General features: G+C 32.4%; 4 protein-coding genes across 4 annotated transcripts; all 4 read left to right on the top strand.

Annotated features, from left to right (window-relative positions):
- Nucleotides 1–704: 704 nt before the first annotated feature.
- LOC100787630 (cytochrome P450 CYP82D47) lies at nt 705–4,936 on the top strand. The gene is made up of 2 exons (XM_003528163.4): nt 705–1,854; nt 4,017–4,936. Exons 1-2 carry the CDS (start codon nt 859–861, stop codon nt 4,644–4,646), a joined length of 1,626 nt encoding a protein of 541 aa, XP_003528211.2. The 5' UTR covers nt 705–858; the 3' UTR covers nt 4,647–4,936.
- Nucleotides 4,937–7,105: 2,169 nt separating this feature from the next.
- On the top strand, nt 7,106–9,452 carry LOC100778017 (cytochrome P450 CYP82D47). Its single transcript, XM_003527656.5, has 2 exons — nt 7,106–8,341; nt 8,668–9,452. The coding sequence occupies exons 1-2, from the start codon at nt 7,373–7,375 to the stop codon at nt 9,304–9,306; spliced, it is 1,608 nt and encodes a 535-aa protein (XP_003527704.1). The 5' UTR covers nt 7,106–7,372; the 3' UTR covers nt 9,307–9,452.
- Nucleotides 9,453–14,360: 4,908 nt separating this feature from the next.
- On the top strand, nt 14,361–20,185 carry LOC100777480 (wall-associated receptor kinase-like 14). Its single transcript, XM_003527655.5, has 4 exons — nt 14,361–15,396; nt 18,256–18,330; nt 18,431–19,016; nt 19,374–20,185. Exons 1-4 carry the CDS (start codon nt 14,637–14,639, stop codon nt 20,080–20,082), a joined length of 2,130 nt encoding a protein of 709 aa, XP_003527703.1. The 5' UTR covers nt 14,361–14,636; the 3' UTR covers nt 20,083–20,185.
- Nucleotides 20,186–22,510: 2,325 nt separating this feature from the next.
- LOC100780682 (uncharacterized) lies at nt 22,511–25,409 on the top strand. Its single transcript, XM_003528156.5, has 5 exons — nt 22,511–22,672; nt 22,784–22,856; nt 23,009–23,374; nt 24,638–24,978; nt 25,117–25,409. The coding sequence occupies exons 1-5, from the start codon at nt 22,601–22,603 to the stop codon at nt 25,333–25,335; spliced, it is 1,071 nt and encodes a 356-aa protein (XP_003528204.1). The 5' UTR covers nt 22,511–22,600; the 3' UTR covers nt 25,336–25,409.
- Nucleotides 25,410–26,537: the final 1,128 nt, after the last annotated feature.

Genomic DNA, 26,537 nt, shown 5'->3' with positions numbered 1-26,537 from the left:
TGAAGGTGCATTTACCATGCATGTCGCTTAGGTGTAATTGTTCTAGATTGAGCTTCTTTCGTTTCATTCCACTAAGCATATGCTATGTTTTTGCTAGTTGGTGGTGTGGAGATCGTGTGCGTACACTCAATTATTTTGGTGTAAATGCAATGCATTTCCAAACCAGTTACACATGGGAATGCATACTTTTATTCCAATTCACATGGCAGGGTTCAGTAAGTCATGGATATATAGTTGACAAGTTCGATATTTATACTGCTTTGTGAAGTTATAAAAACAATTTTCTACTTTAGAAATATTAAAAATTAAAAAAGACTTTTGTATCTCCCATACAATTTCTAATAAAAAAATTCTTCTTTGAATTCCTTAATAAGACCCTCACTATTATAACCAATTTAATTGACATATAACATTATACACTAATAATAATATATTGCATTTATCAAAAAATTAATAACTAACATTTAACTATCAAAAAAGTTGCATTCTTCCGTGACAACTACTTCATTAGTATCCATTATATTTTTTACCACACAAATTTTTGTTATAAAAAAATCGCAACTCTCCATATAAAATAGGCGAGGGAAGCTGCGTCGGTAATCTGTATTCATTTTTTTAATTAACCCCAACTGCTAATTATTATGTATAATGTGACAAAAAAGTTAACAACAATGTGACACTATGTACGGGTAATATTAGTATTTTAATCTGTATTCACACTATTTTATTTTTTATTATCCCCAATTTGTATTCAAAAAGCATTTTCCTTGCTACAGCTAGTCAACTGAACAGAGCACAAACACAAACCCGATTGCTTTTTGTTTCTGTATTTATATTTATACCAGGAATTAAGCAGAAATGATAATCCATTATCAAAATCAATCATACCCAACAACATCCTCCGACACCATGTTGCACATGGAAAACCCCCTCCTGCAGTCAACAAACTCAATTACCTTCACATTCTTTGGGCTGTTGTTATTTCTCTTTGTTCTTTCATCCATATTCAGAAACCGCGGTGCTGCAACAAGAAAAGCACCACCAGAAGCAAGAGGCGCGTGGCCTTTAATTGGTCACATCCACCTCTTAGGTGGCTCAAAACCACCCCATGTCACGTTGGGCCACATGGCGGACAAATATGGTCCCGTCTTCACCTTGCGTCTGGGTGCTCACAAAACGTTGGTTGTGAGCAATTGGGAAATGGCCAAACAGTGCTTTACCGTCAACGACAAAGCGTTTGCTAGCCGTCCTAAATCAGTGTCCTTTGAATTGTTGGGATACAACTATTCCATGATTGGGTTCATCCCTTACGGTTCTTATTGGCGTCACGTGCGCAAAATTATCACGCTGGAGCTTCTCTCTACTCACTGCATAGACATGCTCAAGCACGTGATGGTGGCCGAGGTTAAGGCGGCAGTGAAAGAGACTTACAAGAACCTAAAGGGTTCCGAAAAGGCAACAACTGAAATGAAGAGGTGGTTCGGGGACATAACGTTAAACGTTATGTTCAGAACGGTGGTAGGAAAACGTTTTGTTGGTGAGAATGAAGAGAACGAACGGATCCGAAAGGCGCTGAGAGAATTTTTTGACCTGACGGGGGCGTTCAATGTGTCTGATGCTCTTCCTTATTTGAGATGGTTGGATTTGGATGGTGCAGAGAAGAAAATGAAAAAGACGGCGAAAGAGTTAGATGGGTTTGTTCAAGTTTGGCTGGAAGAACACAAAAGTAAAAGGAATAGTGAAGCTGAACCCAAAAGTAACCAGGACTTGATGGACGTGCTTCTTAGCCTTGTTGAGGAGGGTCAAGAGTTTGACGGCCAGGATGCTGACACCACAATCAAAGCTACTTGCCTGGTACTTATCAATTCTCACAATTTTAGGACATCTTTTCTGAACTTCATATACTAAATTAAATATAATTAATTGATGGAGAAATACATTAACATAATAATAAATTTTCTATAATAGAGTAATAAGAAGGAAAATAAATTCTTTCAAACTTAGAATATAAAAAAAATATAGAGTAAGATAAAAATGAAAGAAAATAAATAAGAAAATAAAATTCTAAAATATATAGTCAATAATGTGAAATATTTATCTTTTTAGATATTTTTTTCTCGATTCAACCGAACAACTTAAAATATAAGTGTGAATTTGTTGTCCAAAAATCAGTCTAATTCAATAATAAATAAATTTATAATTGTAATCTAAAAAATAATCTCTAATGCTTATGTGAAAATCAAAAGATGTTCCAAAAGAAATAGGAAAGTTGGTTAAGGAACTAATCCATCTAATCTGACCCCTTATTTCCCTAATCAAAGGTAAAAGAAATAGTTGATTTTCCCTCTCGCTTTCTAATTTAACCTCTTTTCATTTAAACAACTGAGATAAAATGGTTTTTTTTCATTTGAGGATTTATTAGAGTGATATTTTAATGAAGGAAGGGAGTCGAAAATCCCAACATTAATTTACTTTTTTTTTCTTCTTTCCTCACCCATTCACTGTACTATCTTCTTCAATTTTCTTCTTTTTTCCTCTTTCTCCCTGCTCTCCTTCTTCCCCACTTCTTCTTCTTCCCCTCCGCGCGACTCCCCCCTTTCCCCTGTCATGATGTGTTTGTTTTTTTTTGGATATGCAGTTGTTGGTTTGGTTTTTTTTTTCTTCTTCATCTCCTTTTTCCTTTGTGTATTTCAACTGTTTTTCTTCCTTCATGGGTTTTTCAACTGTTCTTCTTCCTTCATGGGTTGTGCTGTTACCAGATGAATAATATTTAAAAAAAAAAACAACTGCAGATCTACAAAATTCTTTTTCGAACTAAATTTCTAACATGAAGATCTTGTGGGATATTTTATTGGTGAATCTGAGAAAGATCAGATTTTCACTGTAAGATTTATCCCAAGATTCAACATTAAATATACTTTTAAGATTAATATTTTTAGTTGATGTTATTATAAAGAAGATAAATACTAAACAATTTCTTAGAAGTTGGTTAAGGAACTAACATCAATTTTTTTTTACTGAAATGCATGAAATTATACTTTTTATAATTTTTTATATTTTTATATGATTTTCACAACAGATTTTATTTTTAATTTTGTAACTAATATTCTAAGAATATTAATTACTCAGACCTCGTAAAAAATAAATAGTAGTATAAATCAGTGATAGTAACGGGAAATAAGTATTTTTATTAATAGAATTACAACATATTGCTTTAATAAAATAAAATTAAAAAAAATTGCTCTCATTTTATTGCCAAATATAGATTTTACAATAAAAAAAGAAAGAGAAATTTTATATCAACGATATAGTTATGTTTCTTTTGATTCGTCGATTATATTTTACTTCTTCTATAGGCTAGTTAATGTTCAGCCACTCTCGAATTAATCCATTTAACTGTGGATGTAAAATTTATAGTTTAGAATAACTTTAGCACACATTAATTATATTAGAATAAATTTTATCTAATTTGAAACAAACTAACCATATGTTTTGTAAATTTACAGCAAGAATTGTCATCGTTTTCTAAATTTGCGAACTGTTTTCCTAATTATATATGTATATAGGTCAGTGCAGTGGTTATTTGATCTAATTAAAATGGAATAATCCATCACCCATTTTTTAATCCTTATTTAAGCATGTAAGAAACATTTATTGATTAATAATTATAGTTAGAAAAAATTTATAATGTATTTATTTACTTTTAAGAAAACTTCCATCTGTTTTATTATAAATTTTGAAACTATTGACGATAAACATTTTTTTTTTTAATTTGAGTGAAGAACTTCGTTAAATTTAGTCTTTATTTAAAAAAAAAATCATCTGTTTTGAAAACATGCGAGAAGGCCAACATAAACAACGTCATGTATCACATAATTGATGACACAGATTGTATTTTCATAGAATTTTAATGTCAACATTATATATCGATCAATTTGTCATTTTTTTTTCTTTAAGTATAAGTTGGTAATGGAGTATACAAATGTAAAAGGATTTACAATTATTATATTTTGCAGGGCTTAATTTTAGCTGGCTCTGATACGACAACAACAACATTGTCTTGGGCTCTCTCATTACTTCTCAATAATCGTGAAGTCCTAAATAAGGCAATCCACGAATTAGACACACAAATTGGGAGTGAAAAAATTGTAGAGATATCAGACTTAAAAAAGCTAGAATATCTCCAATCTATCATCAAGGAAACATTACGTTTGTACCCAGCTGCACCACTTAATGTGCCACACGAGTCCTTAGAAGATTGCACCGTGGGTGGATATCATGTACCAACTGGCACGCGTCTGTTGACTAATATTTCAAAACTTCAACGAGACCCTTCATTATACCCTAATCCATTAGAATTTTGGCCAGAGAGATTCTTGACAACCCACAAGGATGTAGACATCAAAGGTCAACATTTTGAATTAATTCCATTTGGTGCAGGTAGAAGAATGTGCCCTGGACTTTCTTTCGGTCTTCAAGTAATGCAACTAACGCTTGCTACTCTATTGCATGGGTTTGACATTGTAACTAGTGATGGGGAACATGTCGATATGCTTGAACAAATTGGACTAACCAACATTAAGGCCTCTCCACTCCAAGTCATTCTTACACCACGTCTTTCTGGTCATATTTATGATGAAATTTAAATACTAAAAAAATAAGATAACATGTCATGCATGGATAAATTAGGAATGCTTGGCTTTTATCGTTTTGAATAAATTACGAATGCTAAGATTTTATTATTTAAATAAAATAGGAATATAAAACCTGGGATTAAGGAAAAGATTAGTCAAATCCTGAGTCATGGGATTCCTTTTTTATTTTTGGATTCTAATTTCTTATGATTAAGGGAATTGTCTCCCCCTATGTTTTCCTATGTAAGTTGTACCACTCTGTTATTATTTGAATCAATAAAGCAAATATTTATACATTCTAATTTATGGACAACAAACTTTAAACTTATTCCATCTCATCATACTTTTTCTTCCAAGTTTATTATTTATATCGACATTGATGAAGTCTCTCGGAAGATCTTAATTGTACTACATAAACAAAATCTTGTTCACGTGGATGGGAGGACTTAGAATTGGAATGAAATGTATCTCCTATATGTATGTATAAATTTAAGACTATTATTTAATTTGTGTTTGATATATATATATATATATATATATATATATATATATATATATATATATCATTTTGATTGAGTTTCTAGGAAAGATTAGAGTGTGAGTGAAGAAAGAATTTATGTATTCTAAAGGAACTTATGCAGCATAGAAGAGTTTCAAGGTAATTATGAGATCGAGTTGACTAAGATCGCAAAGAATCCAAGGTAAATTAAGAGAAAGCAAGAGAATGAAAACTCAAATATAGTTATAGAGAAAGATGAGAAAAAATAAATAAATTATTAATTCAAAGGTTAATGATCAAAATCTTCATGTTATTTTATTACGTTAGTTTTATAAATTTCTTGATGAATTTATATATATCAAATTAAATTAATATGCTTTTAGAATGATATTATAATAATGTTATAAAAAATGTTACATGAATAATATAGCTAAGCTTGCCTACTCTGGTATAAATCCCTGTTTATCTTATAAAAAAAGGTATGTATAAATCCCTGTTGATCCATCCTTGCCTTTAATACTTTATACTTACAGCATGAATGTTCTCCAGCATCCAGAATTATTGTGTATAATTGATTTGTACGTCTTATCTCAATTTATTTATTTTTTATTAGAAAAAAGAGAATTCATTAAAACGTTACCCGAAGCACCCAACACAATAAATAGTGTAAAGTACTTCAAGTAATTGGTGGCCCCAAAACATATGGTTATCACATATTTATGGTCAATATGGCACATAAATAAGAATTAACCAAATATATACAGAAGCATTAAATACAAAAAAAAAAAGCATCAATACATCCATCAAACAGGACCATATTGCACCACCCCCTACTAAAGCCAAGACCACGAAATTAAAGGGTGAAAGAGACTTTTGCGGCAGGCATACTAATTAGTTAAAGACAAAATCATAACAACTAATACCAGCAGATATCAAAGAGTAGAAACATATGGTCAGTAGCGGGAAGAGAAAAAGAGAAAATACTTAATTATATAGTGTGTGCGTATAACCTGCTGGAAAAGAGAGGAGAGAATCATTTATTTGATCTCTATATGTTTTTTACGAATGAATGATTAAAAATATTACAAGTTAAATAAATGTATGATAATCATCTTTTAATAACACACGTGAAATTTATGAAAAATAACCTATGTTCAGGATGATAAACTTTAAATATAACAAAATTCTGATAATTAATTTTATAATCAATTCAATTAAATTTACAAAGGGTTGAAGTTTGTGACAACCCACGAAAGAATTATAGATTATAATTACGGTGGTTATAAAAAAACATATAAGTAATTGAATTTTATTTTTAATTAATTAAAAATAATTATAAATCTTTGTTTTTATCCTATCTTAATGATTCTGATTTCTCAAACCATGTGGCTGTGTGTTCCAGTTACAAATTCAAATTTATAATTATCTCTTCAACCCAACTGATACTCACAGTTAGAAGCATCTAAAACCAAGTTGGAATTTGCTTGCCTCCAAATTTATTTCTGTGGCTAGAACTGTGGGAAAAGCGATCAAGTCACATTTCACGTAATTTCCTTAAAATTATTATTTTTAATTAATTATCCAATTTTGACTTTTAAATAATAAAATAGGCTTTTGGGCTGGATAAATACGTCCAGGCCGGCAGGCCCAAACTTTGACTAAAGTATTTTTTACTGGACTAAAAATATTTTTTATTAATATTTATTATTTATATGAATAGTTATATATATATATATATATATATATATATATATGATAAAAAAATCATTTTTAATTCATAATAAATTGAAATCATTCACGTAAACTTATGATGTTTTTCTAAACCCTAAACTTCTTTTAAATGATAAATTAATTTAACAATTATATAATCGTCACGTAACCTTGTGATGTTTTTCTAATCATAGGCGTATGATGGAGATATATATCAACAGACACGAGTTTCTGAACATGGTTATTTATTGAACATTCGAAACCGGGACCAAGTTCGGTTGCTACTGTGATAGCCAGCTACTGAAATATTGCATTGGGTGTGTAAGTCAATAATTGGTGTGTTTCATGAAAGATATGATACACGAGGCATGCACCCGTCGCCTTGTATAATTCCAGATCTTCTAGCTATCGGTGCTTCCGTGCCGCGCGTGGGCCCGTAGCCAACCCAAGTGTTTGAATTCTCTGTTATCTATATCATAGCTATCTATATATCCCCATAACCAATCATATCCTCCATTAATCCAACACCATGGACCTGCAATATCCCTTCTTACTATCAACACCATCATTTACCATCTTCTTCGGGCTGCTCTTATTTCTCTTTGTTCTTTCATCCATATGGAGAAGGAGCAGAACCCGCACGGCTACAACCAGAAAATCACCACCAGAAGCAAGTGGTGCGTGGCCTTTGATTGGTCACCTCCACCTCTTTGGTGCCTCAAAACCACCTCACGTTACGTTGGGCAACATGGCTGACAAATATGGCCCCATTTTCACCTTGCGTCTCGGTGTTCACAAAACGCTGGTTGTGAGCAATTGGGAAATGGCCAAACAGTGCTTTACCGTCAACGACAAAGCGTTTGCTAGCCGTCCTAAATCAGTGGCCTTTGAAGTGTTGGGGTACAACTTTTCCATGATTGGGTTCAGCCCCTACGGTTCTTATTGGCGTCACGTGCGCAAAATTGCGACGCTGGAGCTCCTCTCTTCTCACCGCATAGACATGATCAAGCACGTGATGGAGTCGGAGGTGAAGGCAGCAGTGAAAGAAATTTACGATATTTGGATAGACAAGAACAAGAGTGGTTCAGAAAAGGTAACAACTGAGATGAAGAGATGGTTTGGGGACATAATGCTAAAGGTTATGTTCAGAACGGTGGTTGGAAAACGTTTTGTTTTGGAGACTGAAGAGAACGAACGGATCCGAAAGGCAATGAGGGACTTGTTTGATCTTAGCGGTTCATTCTCTGTGTCTGATGCTCTGCCATATTTGAGATGGTTTGATTTGGATGGTGCAGAGAAGAAAATGAAGACAACAGCGAAAGAGTTAGATGGGTTTGTTGAAGTTTGGCTCCAAGAACACAAACGCAACAGAAATAATAGTGGTTCGGGTCAAGAGAAAGGTAACCACGACTTCATGGACTTGCTTCTTAACCTTGTTGAGGAGGGTCAAGAGTTTGACGGTCGTGACGGCGATACCACGATCAAAGCTACATGCCTGGTAAGTGGTAACTCATTATTTCTGTCCATATCTTTTAAACTGTATCCGAATAAAAAATTAAACTTTATTTATTTTATGTTTTTTTTTTTTTTGTCTTTTCTCTATTTGTATGGAGTTGATATTTTATATAGTTGAAAGAAACGAAAATCAAAGTAATGAGAAATAAGTAACTTTATTAATATTTTTCAACATGCTACTTACATTTTAATTAAAAAGATAAATATAAATTATTTTATGTAAAAAAAAATCATCTATCTTGAAAACTTACAAGAAGGCCACCAAAAAAAAAATTACCTGCATAAAAAGGTTTTTAATTATTTTTGTAGGCATTAATTTTAGCGGGCATGGATACTACAGCAGGGACAATGACTTGGGCTCTCTCATTACTTCTCAATAATCATGGGATCTTAAATAAGGTTGTCCATGAATTAGACACGCATATTGGAACGGAAAAGATGGTAAAGGTATCGGATTTGAAGAAGCTAGAGTATCTTCAATCTATCATTAAGGAAACATTGCGCTTGTACCCAGTTGGACCACTTAGTTTGCCACACGAGTCCATGCAAGACTGCACTGTGGGTGGATATCATGTGCCTAGTGGCACTCGCCTCTTGACTAACATTTCAAAACTTCAACGAGATCCCTTATTATATTCCAATCCTTTAGAGTTTTGCCCAGAGAGATTCCTGACAACCCACAAGGACATAGACGTTAAAGGTCAACATTTTGAGTTGATTCCATTTGGTGCAGGTAGAAGAATGTGTCCAGGACTCTCTTTCGGTCTTCAAATTATGCAACTAACACTAGCTACTCTATTGCATGGATTTGATATTGTAATCCATGATGCAAAACCTACGGATATGCTTGAACAAATTGGGCTAACCAACATCAAGGCCTCTCCACTTCAAGTCATTCTTACACCACGTCTCTCTACTTATATTTATGATGAAATTTATATAGTCTAAAATAAGACAGAGTATTAGGATGACCTACCTGTATGGACAATAAGCATTAAACCTACTCCACTCAAAGGTGTCATGAAATTACTTTATTCTATGTGTATATTTTGAAGCTTAAGATATTAAATGAACAAAACCGGTGACATTAATTACTTAGGATTGGAATCATATGTATCTCCTATATATAATTTCAAGACTATATTGTTTATGTTTGATTAATATTATATCATTTGATTGAGCTTATGAATTCTAAAGAAACTCAATGCACCATTCATATAGAAGAGTTCTTCAAGGTGATATCTCGTTGACAAAACACAATAAAGAGTTGGATAAAAAGTTAAGAGAAAACGAACAAGTTAAAACTAGTGCAGAGAGAATAACAAATATTCAAGGTTTAATGATCAAAATCTTGCATACAATTTTGTGACGGGAGCTTTATAAACTTGTAAATTTTGTTACACGTCTTGTACCAATTTAAATAAATATATATTTTTTAAAAACAATATTGTAACAAATATTATATAAAATGATAAATGAAAACATCCACCTAAGACAAGTTTTAGTTATATTTGACAAAAACAGCTAAAAATATTAAGCCTATAGATAAAAAGTTGTTAAGCTAAAAACTGTTTTTTTTTTGCCCATAAAAATTGAAAATTTTGAAATTAACTTATTGAAAGTTTTTGATAAAATTATATATTAAAATATTTAATTAATGTAAAAATCCACATAATTAAATTAATAGATATGTTTATACCGTATTTTTATATAAATTTTAATTTTATTATATGGATAAAATATTTTTTAGTAATTATAATTTAACTAAATTTAAGCTCTTATAAATTTTTATTTTAAGATCCATTATTTTAATTACATTTTCTATTTTTCAATTATTAGATCTTTTCAATTTTGTGCATTTTACTATTAATCTTATATTATATTTTCTTTATCCAGTTTAATATAAAATAAAAATAACATAAATTAAGGAGATGTTATATATATATATATATTAATTGAAATGTTGAATTTTTTATATTAACTTAATAATTAACGATCATCTATGTAAAATTTTAAATAAATTATATTTTATGAAGCATCAAATTATTTTAAAACATAAAATTTATAAACTTAATCTACCAAACAGAATAACAGATAATTCAAATTTAATGTTAGATTAACAAAATCTAAAGCATACAAATAGTTATTAAAATAAATAACTTCATCTAGTATTGCTCTCAAAATAACTTCCATTTTTTTCTCTCAATAGCTCTATATATATTTAGTTCACCAAAAAAAAAAAAAGCTCTCTCTCTCTATATGTATAGAAAGGGCGGGTATGCATAACGGATACATTACTGTACATTATTACTAAAGATATAGGTTATGCATAATTGATAAGGTCAAGTTGTGTAGATGTACCTAACGCATTAATTAGATTCATAAAAAAATTAGTGAGAAATAAGAAACTGCATAGAATCGGATTCTTGTGTAAGGTAGAAGTGATGCGTGCAGGGTGCAAAACATGTTCGAAGGGCAAGAAAGCCTAAAAGCAACCACCATAGCACCCAAGCACTGATGCCTGATTCTCCATCGTTGTCGGTGTCATCCAACGACACCTCGAATATCGCATCCCATGCACCTTCCTTTTAATTTAACCTTTTTTTTTTTACTTAACCAATAAAATAAGCAATAAACGAATGGTGTCTCAAACGAGATATTCTGTAACCACCTTGGCTATATATACGAGTCCCATCCGTTCCACCGCCACCACTCTTCATCACTAAAGATGTCTTCCCACTCCAAGACGGTGAAACGGCAAAGTCCAGTGTCAAACGGCAACCAAGTGGAAAATGGTATCAGCGAGGAACACGAATTATTTGGAGAGTTGGAGAAGAAAGATTCACTGTCAGTGACTAGCCAGTTGTGCATTAAACCAATTCAGAATTATGAGAAACTGGATAAGGAAGTGGTTCAGCGGCGAATTCGTCACCGGAAGCGGATGAATAAGTTGCGATCCGCAGTGGGAGCCTTCTTATTCTCCACCAACACAGCCGATGCATCTGCTCAGGGAAAGAAGTGGCTCGATGATGCATTTGCTGCCTTGTAAATTACTATGATTATTAATCTGACCCCTTTCCTTTTTCTAAACTAAATTTAACAAGATAATTTCTTAGTTCTTGGCTTCTGGGCTTTATTAGTGTGTAACTGTGTATCTATGAATTATATACTGGGAAAATAAAAATTATATTATCCTTATAATAATTTTTTACAATATTATTTTGTATTCTGTCCATCATGTTAACCTATTCTTTTTACAAAATTTTCTTTATACGTATATTTTTTTTTAACGAAATTTATGAATAAATGCAATTTCTCTTTAAAATATTGTTAGAGATCGAGATTGTCAAAATGTCAGATGAGATGATTTTATTTTATTTTCTTTTTTCCTGATTCTGGTATATGTTGGATAGTTTAGATAGATGACTGAGCTCGAACCCAATCCATTTTGCAAATTAAAATCGGAATCTCTTGATTCTAGACATCTTAGTCGGGCATTGATATGTAATGGGCCTGGTCTTCTTGTAAACCTTTGTGCACACATAAGAAGCGGAAATTTGAATCTGCTTCCTTATTTGAATCCTGCATCTTCCATCACAATCCGAAATATAATGAAAGTTGCAAGATTCAACGGTAAGAATGCAAAAAACAAAATGCCTAAGAAGCTACTAGTAAGTATTGGAGGAGCAGGGAGCGATTGAACATCCAATAGACAGATATTATATCAAACTTAACTCGTCAATGGGCACACACTGGTGGACTGAGCTGAAGGGAACTAAGTAAAGGCAGTTCCTAAAGTGCAGGAAAAAAAACACCCCTGAATAAAATTAGATTGGGCTTCACGAGTTAATCTAGTATTTAACCAAGTAAATGAAAATCAATTTGGAATCATTTAAATTACAAAACTACCATAATCCAAAATATTTAAAGAAATTAATTTCAAAATGGGGAAAAAAAATTGATTGTATAAATTTTCTTTTATTACATTGCATTCAATCACAAATTAAAAAATCATTACAAAATAATTAACCATTATAACTAATATTGAAAAACTTAATATTTTCAATGATATGTCAAACATCAGAGAATAGAATCCACAAAGAAAAAAAAACATCACTGAACAGCCGTATAAAACATTTTGTACAACTTATTTGTTCTAAGTTCTAAATGTAGTATATTGTTTCCTAAAAAAATAAAACCTAGTATATTGTAATGAAGTGGGCTTAAGTTCAATTCATACATGGAGCTACTATTGGCCCCAAAATCATTTCTAATAGTCTCTGTCATGTGGTTGAAATTATTATTTTTTCGAAAATACCATTCTCATGGAAATATATTTCTGTTGTATAATTGCATACAAAATCTATAACAGAAATATGTTCCCGTTGTAGTAGAAGATGTGCCGGACAAAATCTAGTATTACAAAATATGTTTCCGTGGCTGATTTTGTTTGCACCCATGTACTACAACAGAAATCCGTCTTCGTTGTAGATTTTGCACAAAACTACCGTATTACAACAAAAATGCATTTTTCATTGTTGTATACGAAATGCATACAAAATACTCAATGAAATCATGATTTCACGTATAAAATTTAAAAGAAAAAATGTTTTTGTTGAGTTTTTTCTATGTAGAAACTAAATTCTGTTAAGTATTTTGTACGCATTCTTTGTAATACCACAAAATAATTTGTACGAAACTCATACTGTCGTTGTAGTATACAAAGTGTGTATACAATACTCAACGAAATCACAATTTTTTCAAGTATTTTGTACATACAATCATGATTCTTTTTTTGACTTAAAAAATACAAGAAAACCATGATTCTGTGTTTCCAAAACAATGATATTATGATTTGGTTGCATCTAATAATAGAGGAGGGAAAGAGAAAAGATGGAAGGTGGTGGGGTTCGAACTCAGCTTTAAAAAAAAATATTATATGTTTTCAAGACAATGATATCATGATTTAATTTGTTACATCCAAAAATAGAGGAGGGAAAGAGAAAACATGTAATGTGATGCGATTTGAATTGAGAGATAAAGTTTTTTCTACAATTTTTTTTTATTTGTAGGGGGTCAATAACAAAGTTTGTAGGAATCAATAGCAACTTCATATCTCTCCATGCAGTGACTTTCCTAGGTTGAAATGTAAGGTCAATCCTAACTCACTAACATTGATCATGGTCATAATATAAAAAAAAAAAAAAAAAAACTAAACTACCTCATGAAGAATAAATCAAAATAGGATATAATTGCACACAGAAGCCATGAATCCTATGCAAGGAAATCTAATTCATCTCTAACACATATATATACCACTAACATCAATGTAATACTTAAGCCTTTAATATGCATTATCACTTTAGTACATTTTTGTGTCATAGCTTCCTTTATAAATATTTGCTAATGTTTTTGTGGTGTCTTTACTTTAACAAAATATCAATCGACCTCAAAAAAAAACTTAAACTCTGGTCCTCTGTAACACATCAATCAACATTTTTTCAGAATAATTTTAAGTCAACAATTCACTCAAATACATCAACAATTTACCTTAAACATACTATGTATATCCATATCAAATAACAATTATAAAAAAAATTATTCTATTTCAAAACATACTATCTATTTCAATTAAATTCCTGTTTAAAATCAATTTTCATGACTCAAAGTAAATTTGTTAAAATTGTTCACAAGTAATTTCTAAGATGATGCTGAAGTTATTTCAAGAAGATTTACAATTGCCCAAAAAGAAAAAAGCAAAATCCAAGTGTTTGCTTCATTTTTCTTGCACAATTTCTTGTAAATTCATCTTCCATGATCCCTACACTCATTCCTTGATCCCTTCCCGTCTCGAACGTTACCACCCGTGAGCAAGCAGCATCAACAGTTCAGCACCCACCAAGATTATTCAAAACATGTTTTTGGAAAGTGTCCTTTTATTATAATACTCTATTCCATTATGAACGTTACGCTCTTCTCTTTTCCATTATTTAATGTGATCAAACAATTATCTCTAGAATATGAAAAGAAGACAAAGAAAGAAAGAGATAGGTGTGGAAACAACAAACCCTCCACCTTCTTTAGTCAAGTCTTCTCCACAAATTCCATTTCTTTCCTCCATACGTTTTCCCAATCAAAACCCTCACCCCTATCTAGAAAATCACATGCACTCGCCCATCCTCTCATTATCCACACAAAAATTCTTGCATCAAACATATGTTTCTATCTTTCCCACTTTTCCCTAATGAAAAACACCCTTCCTTAAAACACTCTCCACTATGATCACTAAAAAAAAACAAGAACAACTTCTTTTGTTCATCATCATCTTTGTTTTGGGGAAAATAACATTTTTCATTCCAACAACGAATGCCCAAGTGAACCACCACGAGTGCCGCCAAACATGCGGTTCCTCCAAACCCGTCCCTTACCCATTCGGATTCTCCTCCGGCTGCGCAATACGCCTGAAATGCACCGCCGGCGTGGCCTCCGTCGGAGAATTCCCGGTCAAAGTCAACACAGACAGCATGATCGTGAGCATTGAAGCTCAATGCAATCGCCCATTCGATAGCCTCCACCATCTGTTCAGCCACAAATACGCACCCACTTCGCGAAACGTGATCCTCTTAGAGAACTGCACCGGAACGCCTTTACCTTGCTTCATACCGGAGACTCTGGTCCGGACCCACTTCGAATCCGTGGGTTGCAACAACGCCTCCGGCACCGGCGAATTGAGCTGCTACTTCGAGAACAGAACCAACGGATTCGTAGATCGTAGAACGTTGGATGAAATTGGATGCAAGTACTTTATGTCGTCCCTTGCAGCGCCAGATATCAAAAACATTTCCGGTGCGCCTTTGTCTTTGGATGTAAATATAATCCAACTTGGATGGTGGCTTCAGGGAGATCAGTGTTTATGTTCTGATCATGCCAATTGTACCACGCTTCAGTCTCCGATGGATGGAAAGCCCGGGTTCCGGTGTCGCTGCCGCGACGGGTTCGTCGGCGATGGGTTTTTGGCCGGAACTGGTTGCCGGAAAGGTTAGTTCTTTTTTATTATTATTATATCGCCAATTGTTTTGGATTTGTTTTTTGCACAATGATTTCCATGTTGGCTTGTTCGTTTAGCTTTTATCTGTTAGATTTTATTAGGCATTCATGATTCAACCTTGTTCTGCACTCACCCCGTCGTGTTCATAAGATGGCATTAGGTTGAAATTTGAAAACATAGCGTGGCACTAGCCAAATAATGACAACATCTTTGTTTTTTTCACGATAAAGTTAAAGCTTCACCTCCAATAAACAAATAATGCTGAGGTTTAATTTAAGCTAAAAGTTTTTCTTTGTTACCTTTGAAATTTTGCACAAACTTTAGTAATTTAAATCCCGCGTATTACTCTTGCTGATTGCTGACATATGGTGATCACGGACTTTTAGTTCTGTTGGAAATAATTGCATGATGAAAATGATATGTTTAATATATTATTAACTAGCAAGCGACAATGATACACATAAAAAAAAATCGTGTTTCTTTTGGAGTATAAATTTAAGTGAAGTCCCAAGTTGAGTATATATAAATAAGAAGAAAACTTATAAACCAGACTCTTAAAATTTTAGATTAAAATAAAATATGAGTTTATTAGACATAAAAGGAAGAATTTAACTAAAATAATAAAATGAATTATTTTAAATAAAATAGTAAAAATTACATAAATATAAATAAGGTGCGAATAAGTATGGAAAGAAGCCATCAATAACTGTAAATTCTTAATCACGAGAGTACCCCTGGGAAAGATTGCCATAAAGGAAGAAGAGTAGGACCCGGCAGCAACCGATATAAAGAAACGAAGGAAGCAAAAAAATAGTGGACCCGAAACATGCGTGTCACTTAATTTATTGGAGCAGCATGATTACGGGGAATTTAAGTCAACCAGACTAATCAATTAGCCAACTGGTCAAATTTTCTTTCCATAATTTGCTCCATAAGGGGCTTTTCATTCTTTTTATATTTCTCCCTTTTTTGTCTATATACATAAAAAGGAATGCTAACAATTTTCTTTTTATACTTTCTTTCGAATACTTTTTTATTATTGGTAAGGATTTATTAAAAATAATTAATTTTAATAGGTTTTATTTCTCAATGTTTCTTTTTTTATTTATATTAAATGAGAAACAAAACCTATCAAATTGATAATTTTTAAAAATTCTAATTAACCAAAGAAAGTGTAAAAAAAAAGTGTCATTAGTTTTCCTCATATATGAAAACTGTAACTTGGAAGAGTTTGATGCCCACATCACAAGAAAAGAAAGTTTCACCTAAAATTCTCTATTTTTTTAAAATAGGTTAGTTGTAATTCTTTATTCGCTAAAATAGTTTATATTAATAAAGAATAATAATTTTTTCAATGTTCCCCTTTCAATTAAGATTATTCTTTATGAAATATATTAGATAATAATAAAAAAAATATTTTTAATGCATTATATTCATAATTTACTGAATATTCTATTTTTTATAATAATAAATCTAAAAGTTTATTAATTAACCTGACAAGTTACGATTAATAATTTCTTTAGTATAATAATAATAAAGAGGTTTAAGTTTAGAATAATACTATATATTCTCAACATTTTATTAAAAAATACAAAAATAAAATATATTCAATATCCTAAATTATAAAAATATTTCATATTTTAAAATAATAAGTAAAAAGTTAATAAGAAAATGTGATAAAAGGGGGGAAATTACTTTCTTTCTTTGTTGATAAAAAATTAGCATTTATATATGTTTAAAATCAAGCTTAAATGCATAACCAAAATTCAATTTTTTTGTTAGATTTTATCACATTTATTTTTGTTGAATTCTATGTGAATGAAAACGAATATTTTTTTTAAATTATCACTTATATATGCTTAAAATCAAGCTTAAATACTTATGCTAACAAAACTGTAGAGAAATTAAAACTATTGATTAATTTATGATCTTAAATAAATAATTAAAATCCTCCCTTAACTATTAACCTAATTATTTGTAATTAAATATTAAAAAAATATATAAAAATTTTAATTAAAATTAATTAATCGGATAATAATTAATCTCAAATTTTATTATACTCCGTATATTTAACTTTTATCATAATTTTAACTATTAAGTTTTTAGTTAAAGATTTAAGTAATTTTATTCTTCAAAATATACTCTTGCTCTACAGGAACTGCATCGTTCCAATTGCAGAGTTCCAACAATCTCGCTGACCATAGTCCATTAACAACAAGGCATGACTCACAATTGAACTTTTTATTACTCCAATTCTCTCTCTTTTTCTTTTTCTTAAAATTTGTAAATAAAGAATGAAGAAAGAGACAGCCGCCTTTAACATGTAAATCTGGATTTGATGTTTGAGTTTGGCATTAATAATTCAGACATAGTTTCGCCAATTATTCAGCCTGCAATCCTGAGATATATATTAGCGGGATCAAGAAACAAAATTATACGGTACATGCTACATTTTAGTTTATTTTAATGTAGTACATTAGTTTTTTAGAGATATTTTTCTCTCTAATGTTTTGGCATGACGTAGCTAATTTGAACCTTTTATTACTATTTTTATAATTTTAGAAGATGATGAAATACAAAATTAAAAACTGAAAGTTGAAAATAAAAGTATTTAAAACTTCGTTTTATCTTTTAAAAGTTGAAAATATATTGTATGATGTACACAAACAGTTTTTAAAAACACTAGGAATGAGCACATGGTGTGTGAGTTTTTGAAATCAGTTGTATGATGCATGTACATACTCATTTCAGTTATCTTGTCGATTTCAAAACTCTATTTTTTATGTTCACTCGATGGATTTTAACATTTAATTCACTCTTTCATGTGATTTTGTCCTTGTAACGCACAGCCTCGTCATGCAACCCAGCGAAGTACATATCTGGTCGATGTGGAGGAACAACGAGATTCATTGTCTTAATTGGAGGTAACATGTGCTTATTTCATTATGAACCGCACATTTTGCTCTTCAACTATTACTTTTAGTACTTAGTAGTTACTCATTGAATTGATCGAATATCTTGCAGGGTTCGTTGTGGGTGTTTCGCTGATGGTTACTTTGGGTTCATTGTGTTGTTTCTATCGCCGACGCTCCAAATTGAGAGTCACAAATAGCACGAAAAGGCGCTTAACCGAAGCCACCGGCAAAAATAGCGTTCCTATCTATCCCTACAAAGACATTGAGAAAGCCACAAATAGTTTCTCCGAGAAGCAACGGCTTGGAACGGGAGCATACGGGACTGTTTATGCTGGGAAACTCTACAACAATGAATGGGTTGCCATTAAAAGGATAAAACACAGAGACACTGATAGTATTGAGCAAGTAATGAATGAGATCAAGCTCCTTTCTTCAGTGAGCCACACCAATTTAGTTCGTTTGTTGGGTTGCTCCATTGAATACGGAGAACAAATCCTAGTGTATGAGTTCATGCCCAATGGAACACTGAGTCAGCACTTGCAGAAGGAGAGGGGGAGTGGTCTTCCTTGGCCAATTCGACTCACGATTGCCACTGAAACTGCACAAGCCATAGCATATCTTCATTCAGCCATTTGTCCCCCCATTTACCACAGGGACATCAAGTCCAGTAACATACTTTTGGACTACAATTTCAGGCATGAGTAATGATATATGAACATGTTATAGTATAAATACTTTATTCACATCTCTCATTTCTTAGAAATTATTATATGATTCTCGAGCACCATTTATTCATGATCTTGGCCATTCTTCACGCAACATATAATTGAGATTTTCAATTTAAAAAAATAGTTAATAACACTCAATTACTTGTTACATAGAAATTGATCAAGAGGCAAGACCATAGTTCTCTTTAGACTATGTAATGATTTCTCATAGTTTCTTTTTATATCTCTACTTGACATATCATGTTACCTATCACATCTACATTTTTTATCTTTTTCTTTTTGTGTATATTAGCTCAAGGTGTTTATGGATCATTTTTGTTTCAGGTCCAAAGTGGCAGATTTCGGTCTTTCTAGACTAGGGATGACCGAAATATCCCACATTTCGACAACCCCACAAGGAACCCCCGGCTACGTTGATCCACAGTACCATCAAGACTTTCACCTCTCTGACAAGAGTGATGTATATAGCTTGGGTGTTGTTCTTGTTGAGATCATAACAGGATTGAAAGTGGTGGACTTTTCACGTCCGCATAATGAAGTGAATCTAGCTTCTCTTGCTGCGGACAAGATCGGGAAAGGGCTTTTAAATGAAATTATAGACCCATTCCTTGAACCTGAAGTAAGAAGTGATGCTTGGACCCTTTCATCCATACACAAGGTGGCTGAGCTCGCATTCAGATGCATTGCGTTCCATAGGGACATGAGGCCTTCAATGACAGAAGTGGCTTCAGAGTTAGAGCAGCTTAGGTTGAGTAGGTGGACTACATTGGGAGACAACAATTGTGCAACCTCGACGGAATTGTCCTCCTGTTCTTCCTCGTCAAATGAATGTGAGAAACCACTAAGCATTGCAACGAGGAATTTTGGGGCAAAGGGTAAAGGCCACCTCAAGCTCCAAACTGGGCCTATTAATTTAAAGTCATTACAAAGGCCCAATAGTAACTCACCAGTCTCGGTGCAAGACCAAGACTTGTGGTTGAGTGAGCAGAGCTCTCCTTCGTCAAGTAGTTTTCCAAGCAAGTCATTTGATTGATCCAATACAACTATCTTTTTTATGGAATAGTTTGTTTGTAAATCATTTGAATTACCTCGAAGGAGGCAAACAAACAAACAAGCAAACATGAATTAATTTCTCACTAAGGTGTTCGGGAAGGACATGCATTTGCACAGGGATAGCATCCTTTGTGTGTTACAAAGTGACATTTTAGGAGAAATATAGTGTTTATGGAAAAAATTAACCAAATCCACGAGACAAATGTTAGGAAGTACCTTAGGTTATGTTTAGATTAATTAATGGTAAAGAGTGGAATGGAGGAAAATGGAAAAGTTATTCTATTATTTAATTTGTAAAAATGACATTGATGGAAGAAGATAAAACTTAATCCATTGCATTTCATTATTTAATCTTGTTTTTGTCCTCCTCGATCAATTTAGGATGGTACTAGATATGGAGTTCTAAATTATAAAATGACTATTTTGACTTTCTTAATTTTTCCCTAAACATAATCCTTTCCTCACGCATTCTTCGATTGCTTCTTCTTACTTGTCTTGCTTCTTAGATATGCGTGTTGCTTTTTACTTGCTTCGGAGAGTAATAAACTTGCTTTCTACCAGTTGCTTGCTTCACTTGCACCCGCCTCAAATTGTTTTTTTTTTTTTTATATATATAAAAAAAAATGAACCAAGATTATTGCATTTCATTCATAATCTGAGAAAAGATACATTTTGAAATTCGATCAAAGAGTTAGATGTGAGCATTAAACTTAAAAGCCTTTGCAAGATTGTGGCCAACTATGTTTGCTTGTCTCCTTACAAAACTCACCATTGAGTTTGAGATTAAATTTAACAAAAGCTTACATTTATCAACCAACATGTGAAATTCAGAGGATCCGTTTTGTTTGGAGTAAATACTTTCCACTAACAATTTGCAGTCAGTTTCGAATATTGCACTTGAATGCATATTCCTACTCCATATTGCTGCTGTCTTTCAAAAATGGATGCATCAATGTTCAATTTCAGAGAACCTCGCTGGGGCTTTGTCCGTTGAACTAGAGCTGGCTGCGCCCCAAATTGTTATTCACTCGGTAAAAAAAAAATGTTTAATACAAATAGGTTACTCTCCCATAATACATAAGTAGTTGTTATTCCACTACATTTTATATTGTGGCCTTTGGTTCTTGTTAATTCTTAATTAGAAAAAGGATTATAATTGATAGTATAAAAAGTTTTACACAATTATTAAATTATAATTTATTATATAAGATAAGTTTATTAATTTTTAAAATAATTATTTTAAAGCAATTTAAATGATGATTTGTGATCGAATGATAATGTACAATTATTCTATACCATCAATGTATAGACATTAATCTTATTTTTAAATATCTAAGAAAGAATCTGTTATCCGTGATATTGCGTTACCAAATTAAGAATCACTTATCACCTTATAACCTTATTCACAAAAAAGCTTAGTAGCAAAAAACAGAACAAAATAGAGAGAGCCAAAAAAAACCAATAATAAAATATAGTGTTGTCACTCAAACTTTGTTTAAGTTTGAAGTGAGGATAGGGTGAGTTGTTTTCTTATTATTCGCATGCTCTTGTAAAGAGTGGTTCTAAAATAAAATAAACTAAATTGATATACTTATTTTTATATTAAAAATAATAAAGAAATTAGATAATCTAAGAGATTATAGAAATTATATTTTAAATAATAATATTGTATTTGAACACAATATCTTGAAATTATAACTTTTTAACACATAAAAGTTTACATGATGCTAGAAAAATCAGATAAATATAAAAACTAGCTAGTTTTTAGTTTTATGAAAATATTTTTTAAGAATTTTTATTTATCCTAATTATATTTGAACATAAGAATTGAAAACATGTATCATTAAATTTATAACAACTCAGTTCCCAATCAATTAAATAGACTCCATTATTTTTTGTTTGCTTATATTGTATTTTGAACACAAAATATTAATATTATATTTTGTTTGTTCTTGTATTGGTAAATACCCAATTTATAAGCAATAACAGTTACATTACAAGGACATTAACTACTAGGCTCCATTTACACTTCAGAGATCGATAGAATAAATGACTAGTTACAAGAAAATATAAGGAGATGAATGACTAATAGTAAAAAAATAAAAAATAAAATAGGATTTTCCTCTAAGAGAGAGGCTCAAACTTTTTATAGACATGAAATAGTTTACTTTTAAATTATAAATTCATAAAATAAAAATTATTGTTTTCAATTGTTCCTGAAAATTATAACACTATGCTTATGATGAAACAAAGATTTAAAATTATTATTTCATCTTTTTGTTGACTGGACAATGAGGTCTTCAAGTTATCACTTTGACCATCAACCTTGATCAAAATAAACCCATGACAATAATTTATTTTAGAAATAACCTATTTTAGTAAGAAAATTGTAAAAGTAATCAAAAGGATTAATCACTCCAGCGAATATAACAACGGGTTTTAGAAGCAGGGGATAGCCTCGCAAGCTCATAGTTCTAAAACCCTAAAGTGAGTGAGTGATGGAACTTCAGACCCTTTGTTGCGCTCTTCCCTCTCAACCACTTCACTTTTCCAATCATCGTATTCTATCAGTGAGTAAACCTTAACCGACACCTTCGAATCAATTTTTCTTTGTTACCATTCTAACCCTTCTCTGCAATTCCCGATTACTATTCACCAACTCGTTAATGTTATATTCGCAGTCACCAGCGTTTGGAACCCACGCTCCATTAACAAACCAAATTCATAGATTTCGGTTCGGAAACCCCTCAAAATGTACGTTTATCCCTCCCACTCATCGTATGGGTGCTGCATTCGCCGGTTCAGAATTTCACCAATTTATTTTTAAAAAAATGATTTTGTTGTCTGTGGTTATCGGGTCTCTGTTTACACCAGAAAATTCAACAAATTGATTTTTTTTATTACAGGTTTAAAATGGGTGATTAAAGAGACTTCACTTTTGGGATTGAGCGAATCCAAGAAGCTTCTAGTACATGCTTCTGATTCCAATTTAAATGGTGGCTTGGAAGTTCATCCAAAACAAAGTTCTAGTGTACCCGTTACTACATTTAACGGGGTGGAACCGTTTCATGGTAAATCAGGTTCTGTCTCCTTTTGTGGCTTGACACACCAATCGGTAGAAGAAGGGAAATTGGAATCTTCCCCCTTTGGAGTAAAGGGTGGCTCTTTCTTGTGGGTCTTAGCTCCTGCTGCGTTCATAGCATCTTTGACTTTGCCACAGTTTTTTGTTGACAATGTGGTTGAAGCTTTCCTTAATAATGTGATGTTAATAGGTATGGAATGGATGCAATTTTGTGCTTTTTCTTACCCTCTTTGAATTTTGACCCTTATGTTCTTGAAATTGGATGGTAGTTTGTGTTGCAGAAAGTCAAACTTTGAAAAAACTACCAAAACATAGGTTGGGTGTAGTTGTGTTCATAATCATTAAATGTGATGCCCCCCCCCCCCCCCCTCTATTTTGTCTGCATTATGAATACATTGTTAAGATTTCTTGCTGCTGTTAATACCAAATTAGTTATTGTGTTAGGACTATGAGGAAGAGGGAGTTAGTTACTACAGTTATGATATTGATTAGTTAGTTAGTTAGAGGGGTTTATTAGATATAAATAGGGGAAGAAGGATAGGCGGGAGGAGGATCTTATCATTTGTAGATTGAGCATTAGCTCTTTTTGAAAGGAGAAATCTTTGTAAAGGGGAAACCCTTGGTGGAGAATTTTCTCTCCTATTTTCTGTTCTTCTCATCCTATTAAATAAAATTCTTTCAAATTCTTTCTTTTCTTTGCCATTTCAATTTTTGGTTCCTAACATATTGGCTCAATATAAGTTGCAGAGTGATATCCAAATTTCAAAATCATCTCATTATTATTATTATTTTATCAAAACCTTAATTGAATTCATACAATTTCTTTCAAGAGTCCTCTGATTCTGTACAGACACTATTACTTATCTAGTATTTGTCTGTCTATGTACTGGGAAAACCGAGAAGTTGAGAACCTACCTAACCCTCACTGGTTATCCTACCAATCTTAAGCCAAACATGTGGGGGAAGAACAATGTCAAAGAACTTTGACATTTATGTGAAAATAAATTCTTAGACAAAAGCACAAGAGATGTTAGGTATTGACATTGTTATCTTATCTCTGGAATAATAACTGTTGTGAAATTGACAATGTCTGATGCTACTGCATTCCCGTTGCATTTTGCTGTATTTCTGGAGGTTATCAGTGGTGTGGATGTAGGCTTAAGTAATTAGTTCACTTACCTGTTGGTAGAGTTCTCACTAGCACATATTGAGGATTGAATCAAACCCTTTGTTGCTTGTATAACTTTTAGCTATTTTGGTAAAATTGTGTTTCCATAGAGTTCTTTTAGACAGTGGACTGCTGAGCTATATGTCTTTGGACAAGGAAGTCGAATTTTCTATTAAAAGAAGTTTGGATGTCTGGATGGAGTTCTGTAATTTTCATAGCTTTGTTTTTGTAAGAACCCTTATACTAGCATCTCTTATGCACATTTCTTTTACCAATAAAATGCAGATATTGTGACTACATTCTCTCATGAGGTCCTGTTCTACATTGGACTGGCAACATTCTTGCATGTGACTGATCGTGTCCAGAGGCCGTATTTGCAGTACAGCTCAAAAAGATGGGGTCTTATCACTGGCCTCAGAGGATACCTATTCTCTGCTTTCTTCACCATGGGTTTGAAGATTATTGCTCCTCTCATTCTTTTGTTTGTGACCTGGTCAGCAATTCGCATTGCAGCATTTGTTGCTATAACTCCATTTTTAGTTGGCTGTGTTGCACAAATGGCATTTGAGAAAGCTTTGGACAATCGTGGGTCATCTTGCTGGCCTCTAGTCCCTGCTATATTTGAGGTTTGCCTATTTGTTTGATTTAAGATCGATTTAAGATCTGATGCAGCTTGACTCTTCTGTCAACAGATGGCAGGGGTGTATAACTGAAATTTGGCTTTACCTGTAATTAGTTTATAACATTCTAAATTGTTTTGCCAGGTATACAGACTGTATCAGCTTACAAAAGCTGCTAATTTTGCCGAGAAGTTGTTATTCTCTATGAAGGGGCTTCCTGCGAGTCCTGAATTGGCAGAACGAAGTGGAGCTTTGTTCGCAATGTTAATCACCTTCCAAGTACTAGGGATTGTGTGCCTTTGGTCATTGATGACTTTTCTTTTGAGGCTATTCCCTTCTAGACCTGTAGCAGATCATTACTGAGTTTATTGTGGATTAGGGAAGAGTGTTGTGAGCACTATTAGTATATTAACTTTAATGCAGGCTTTTCATTGAAATGTCTTGTCACCATCTCTTTCATTTTTTTTTTCTTAAGTACAATGCCGTCATTTACCGAGAAAATGAAGGTTGCAATCTTTGCAAGAATTGAACCTGAAAGGACTGTTGGAAAATAAAACAAAAAAATAAAAATGAAGGAAAATAAATACGAAGAAGATGCACAGTCTTGAATTAAATAACAAAATAGCAATGACAAATTAAATTTAATTGATAGCACATAAATAATGCATTATATCATACAATGAGCACAAGGAAAAATTAAATTAAGGGAAAGAATTAAATAGCCTGGGTTGGAGCGCGTAAACGCTATCCTTAGAGAGAAAACGCCCCCACTGCACGGGTAAGAAATTCTGATTGCGCTCCTCTCCCAAGATACGACAACCCGTTGGTTCCGATCGTGTGCAGCGAAAGGATCCCCGAACCTTATGAACACCAATGCTCTTGCTCTCACAAAAATTAAGTTTTGTATAGGAAAAGAAAGAGATAAATTGTTGGCAGAAAGAAACCAGAGCTCTCAGTCTGTCATTTCTAGAAAGGAGGGAAGAGATATATATAGGCATTTTGTAACAACAAAATATGACCGTTAGAAATATGACCGTTGGAAAACCAACCTACAGTTGTCACAACAAATATAACAAACTAGTTTGACTCATTAAAACAAAATCTAAAGAGAATCTAAAATAAATATTATTTTATAAAATAAAATTAATATATATATTTATAAATTTTAAATTAAAACACAAATATTTACCAACATTCCCCCACATAATTTAAAATTTTAAAATATATTTTCTAAAAGATAATTTGTATAAAAACATAAGAGAAAGAGCATGTGATATTGTATTTCGGTATAAGGAACCTTCCGGGTTTGAGCCTTATACCTAGTGTTTATGAACTTCCATCCGAGAAATATGTAGTGACTTGATTGTCTTGAACTACATATTCTTTAACCGGACTTTAGTACACAACCCCTACAATATTGACGTTCAATTAGGTTCTAATCAGTGGTAGCGCGTTACACGGCCTTGCGCTTGTATCTTGTTTCATGAGTGTCACTTAGAGATTAGCCCATATCTCACAGTGGCGGCCCCACCACCACACTCACTAGGTGAATCCTCAAAGAGTGG

This window comes from Glycine max, chromosome 6, assembly GCF_000004515.6.
Source record: "Glycine max cultivar Williams 82 chromosome 6, Glycine_max_v4.0, whole genome shotgun sequence".
In the NCBI taxonomy this organism is placed as follows: domain Eukaryota; kingdom Viridiplantae; phylum Streptophyta; class Magnoliopsida; order Fabales; family Fabaceae; genus Glycine; species Glycine max.
This window is presented reverse-complemented; position numbering and strand designations above follow the sequence as displayed.

Excerpts from the sequence above, each read along its gene's own strand:
- LOC100787630 (XM_003528163.4), top strand. The coding sequence starts at position 859 with ATGATAATCCATTATCAAAATCAATCATACCCAACAACATCCTCCGAC. Across the intron at positions 1,855-4,016 it reads CAATCAAAGCTACTTGCCTG|GGCTTAATTTTAGCTGGCTC; the intron begins GTACTTATCAAT and ends TATATTTTGCAG.
- LOC100778017 (XM_003527656.5), top strand. The coding sequence starts at position 7,373 with ATGGACCTGCAATATCCCTTCTTACTATCAACACCATCATTTACCATC. Across the intron at positions 8,342-8,667 it reads CGATCAAAGCTACATGCCTG|GCATTAATTTTAGCGGGCAT; the intron begins GTAAGTGGTAAC and ends TTATTTTTGTAG.
- LOC100777480 (XM_003527655.5), top strand. The coding sequence starts at position 14,637 with ATGATCACTAAAAAAAAACAAGAACAACTTCTTTTGTTCATCATCATC. Across the intron at positions 15,397-18,255 it reads CGGAACTGGTTGCCGGAAAG|CCTCGTCATGCAACCCAGCG; the intron begins GTTAGTTCTTTT and ends TGTAACGCACAG. Across the intron at positions 18,331-18,430 it reads ATTCATTGTCTTAATTGGAG|GGTTCGTTGTGGGTGTTTCG; the intron begins GTAACATGTGCT and ends AATATCTTGCAG.
- LOC100780682 (XM_003528156.5), top strand. The coding sequence starts at position 22,601 with ATGGAACTTCAGACCCTTTGTTGCGCTCTTCCCTCTCAACCACTTCAC. Across the intron at positions 22,673-22,783 it reads CCAATCATCGTATTCTATCA|TCACCAGCGTTTGGAACCCA; the intron begins GTGAGTAAACCT and ends TTATATTCGCAG. Across the intron at positions 24,979-25,116 it reads TAGTCCCTGCTATATTTGAG|GTATACAGACTGTATCAGCT; the intron begins GTTTGCCTATTT and ends TTGTTTTGCCAG.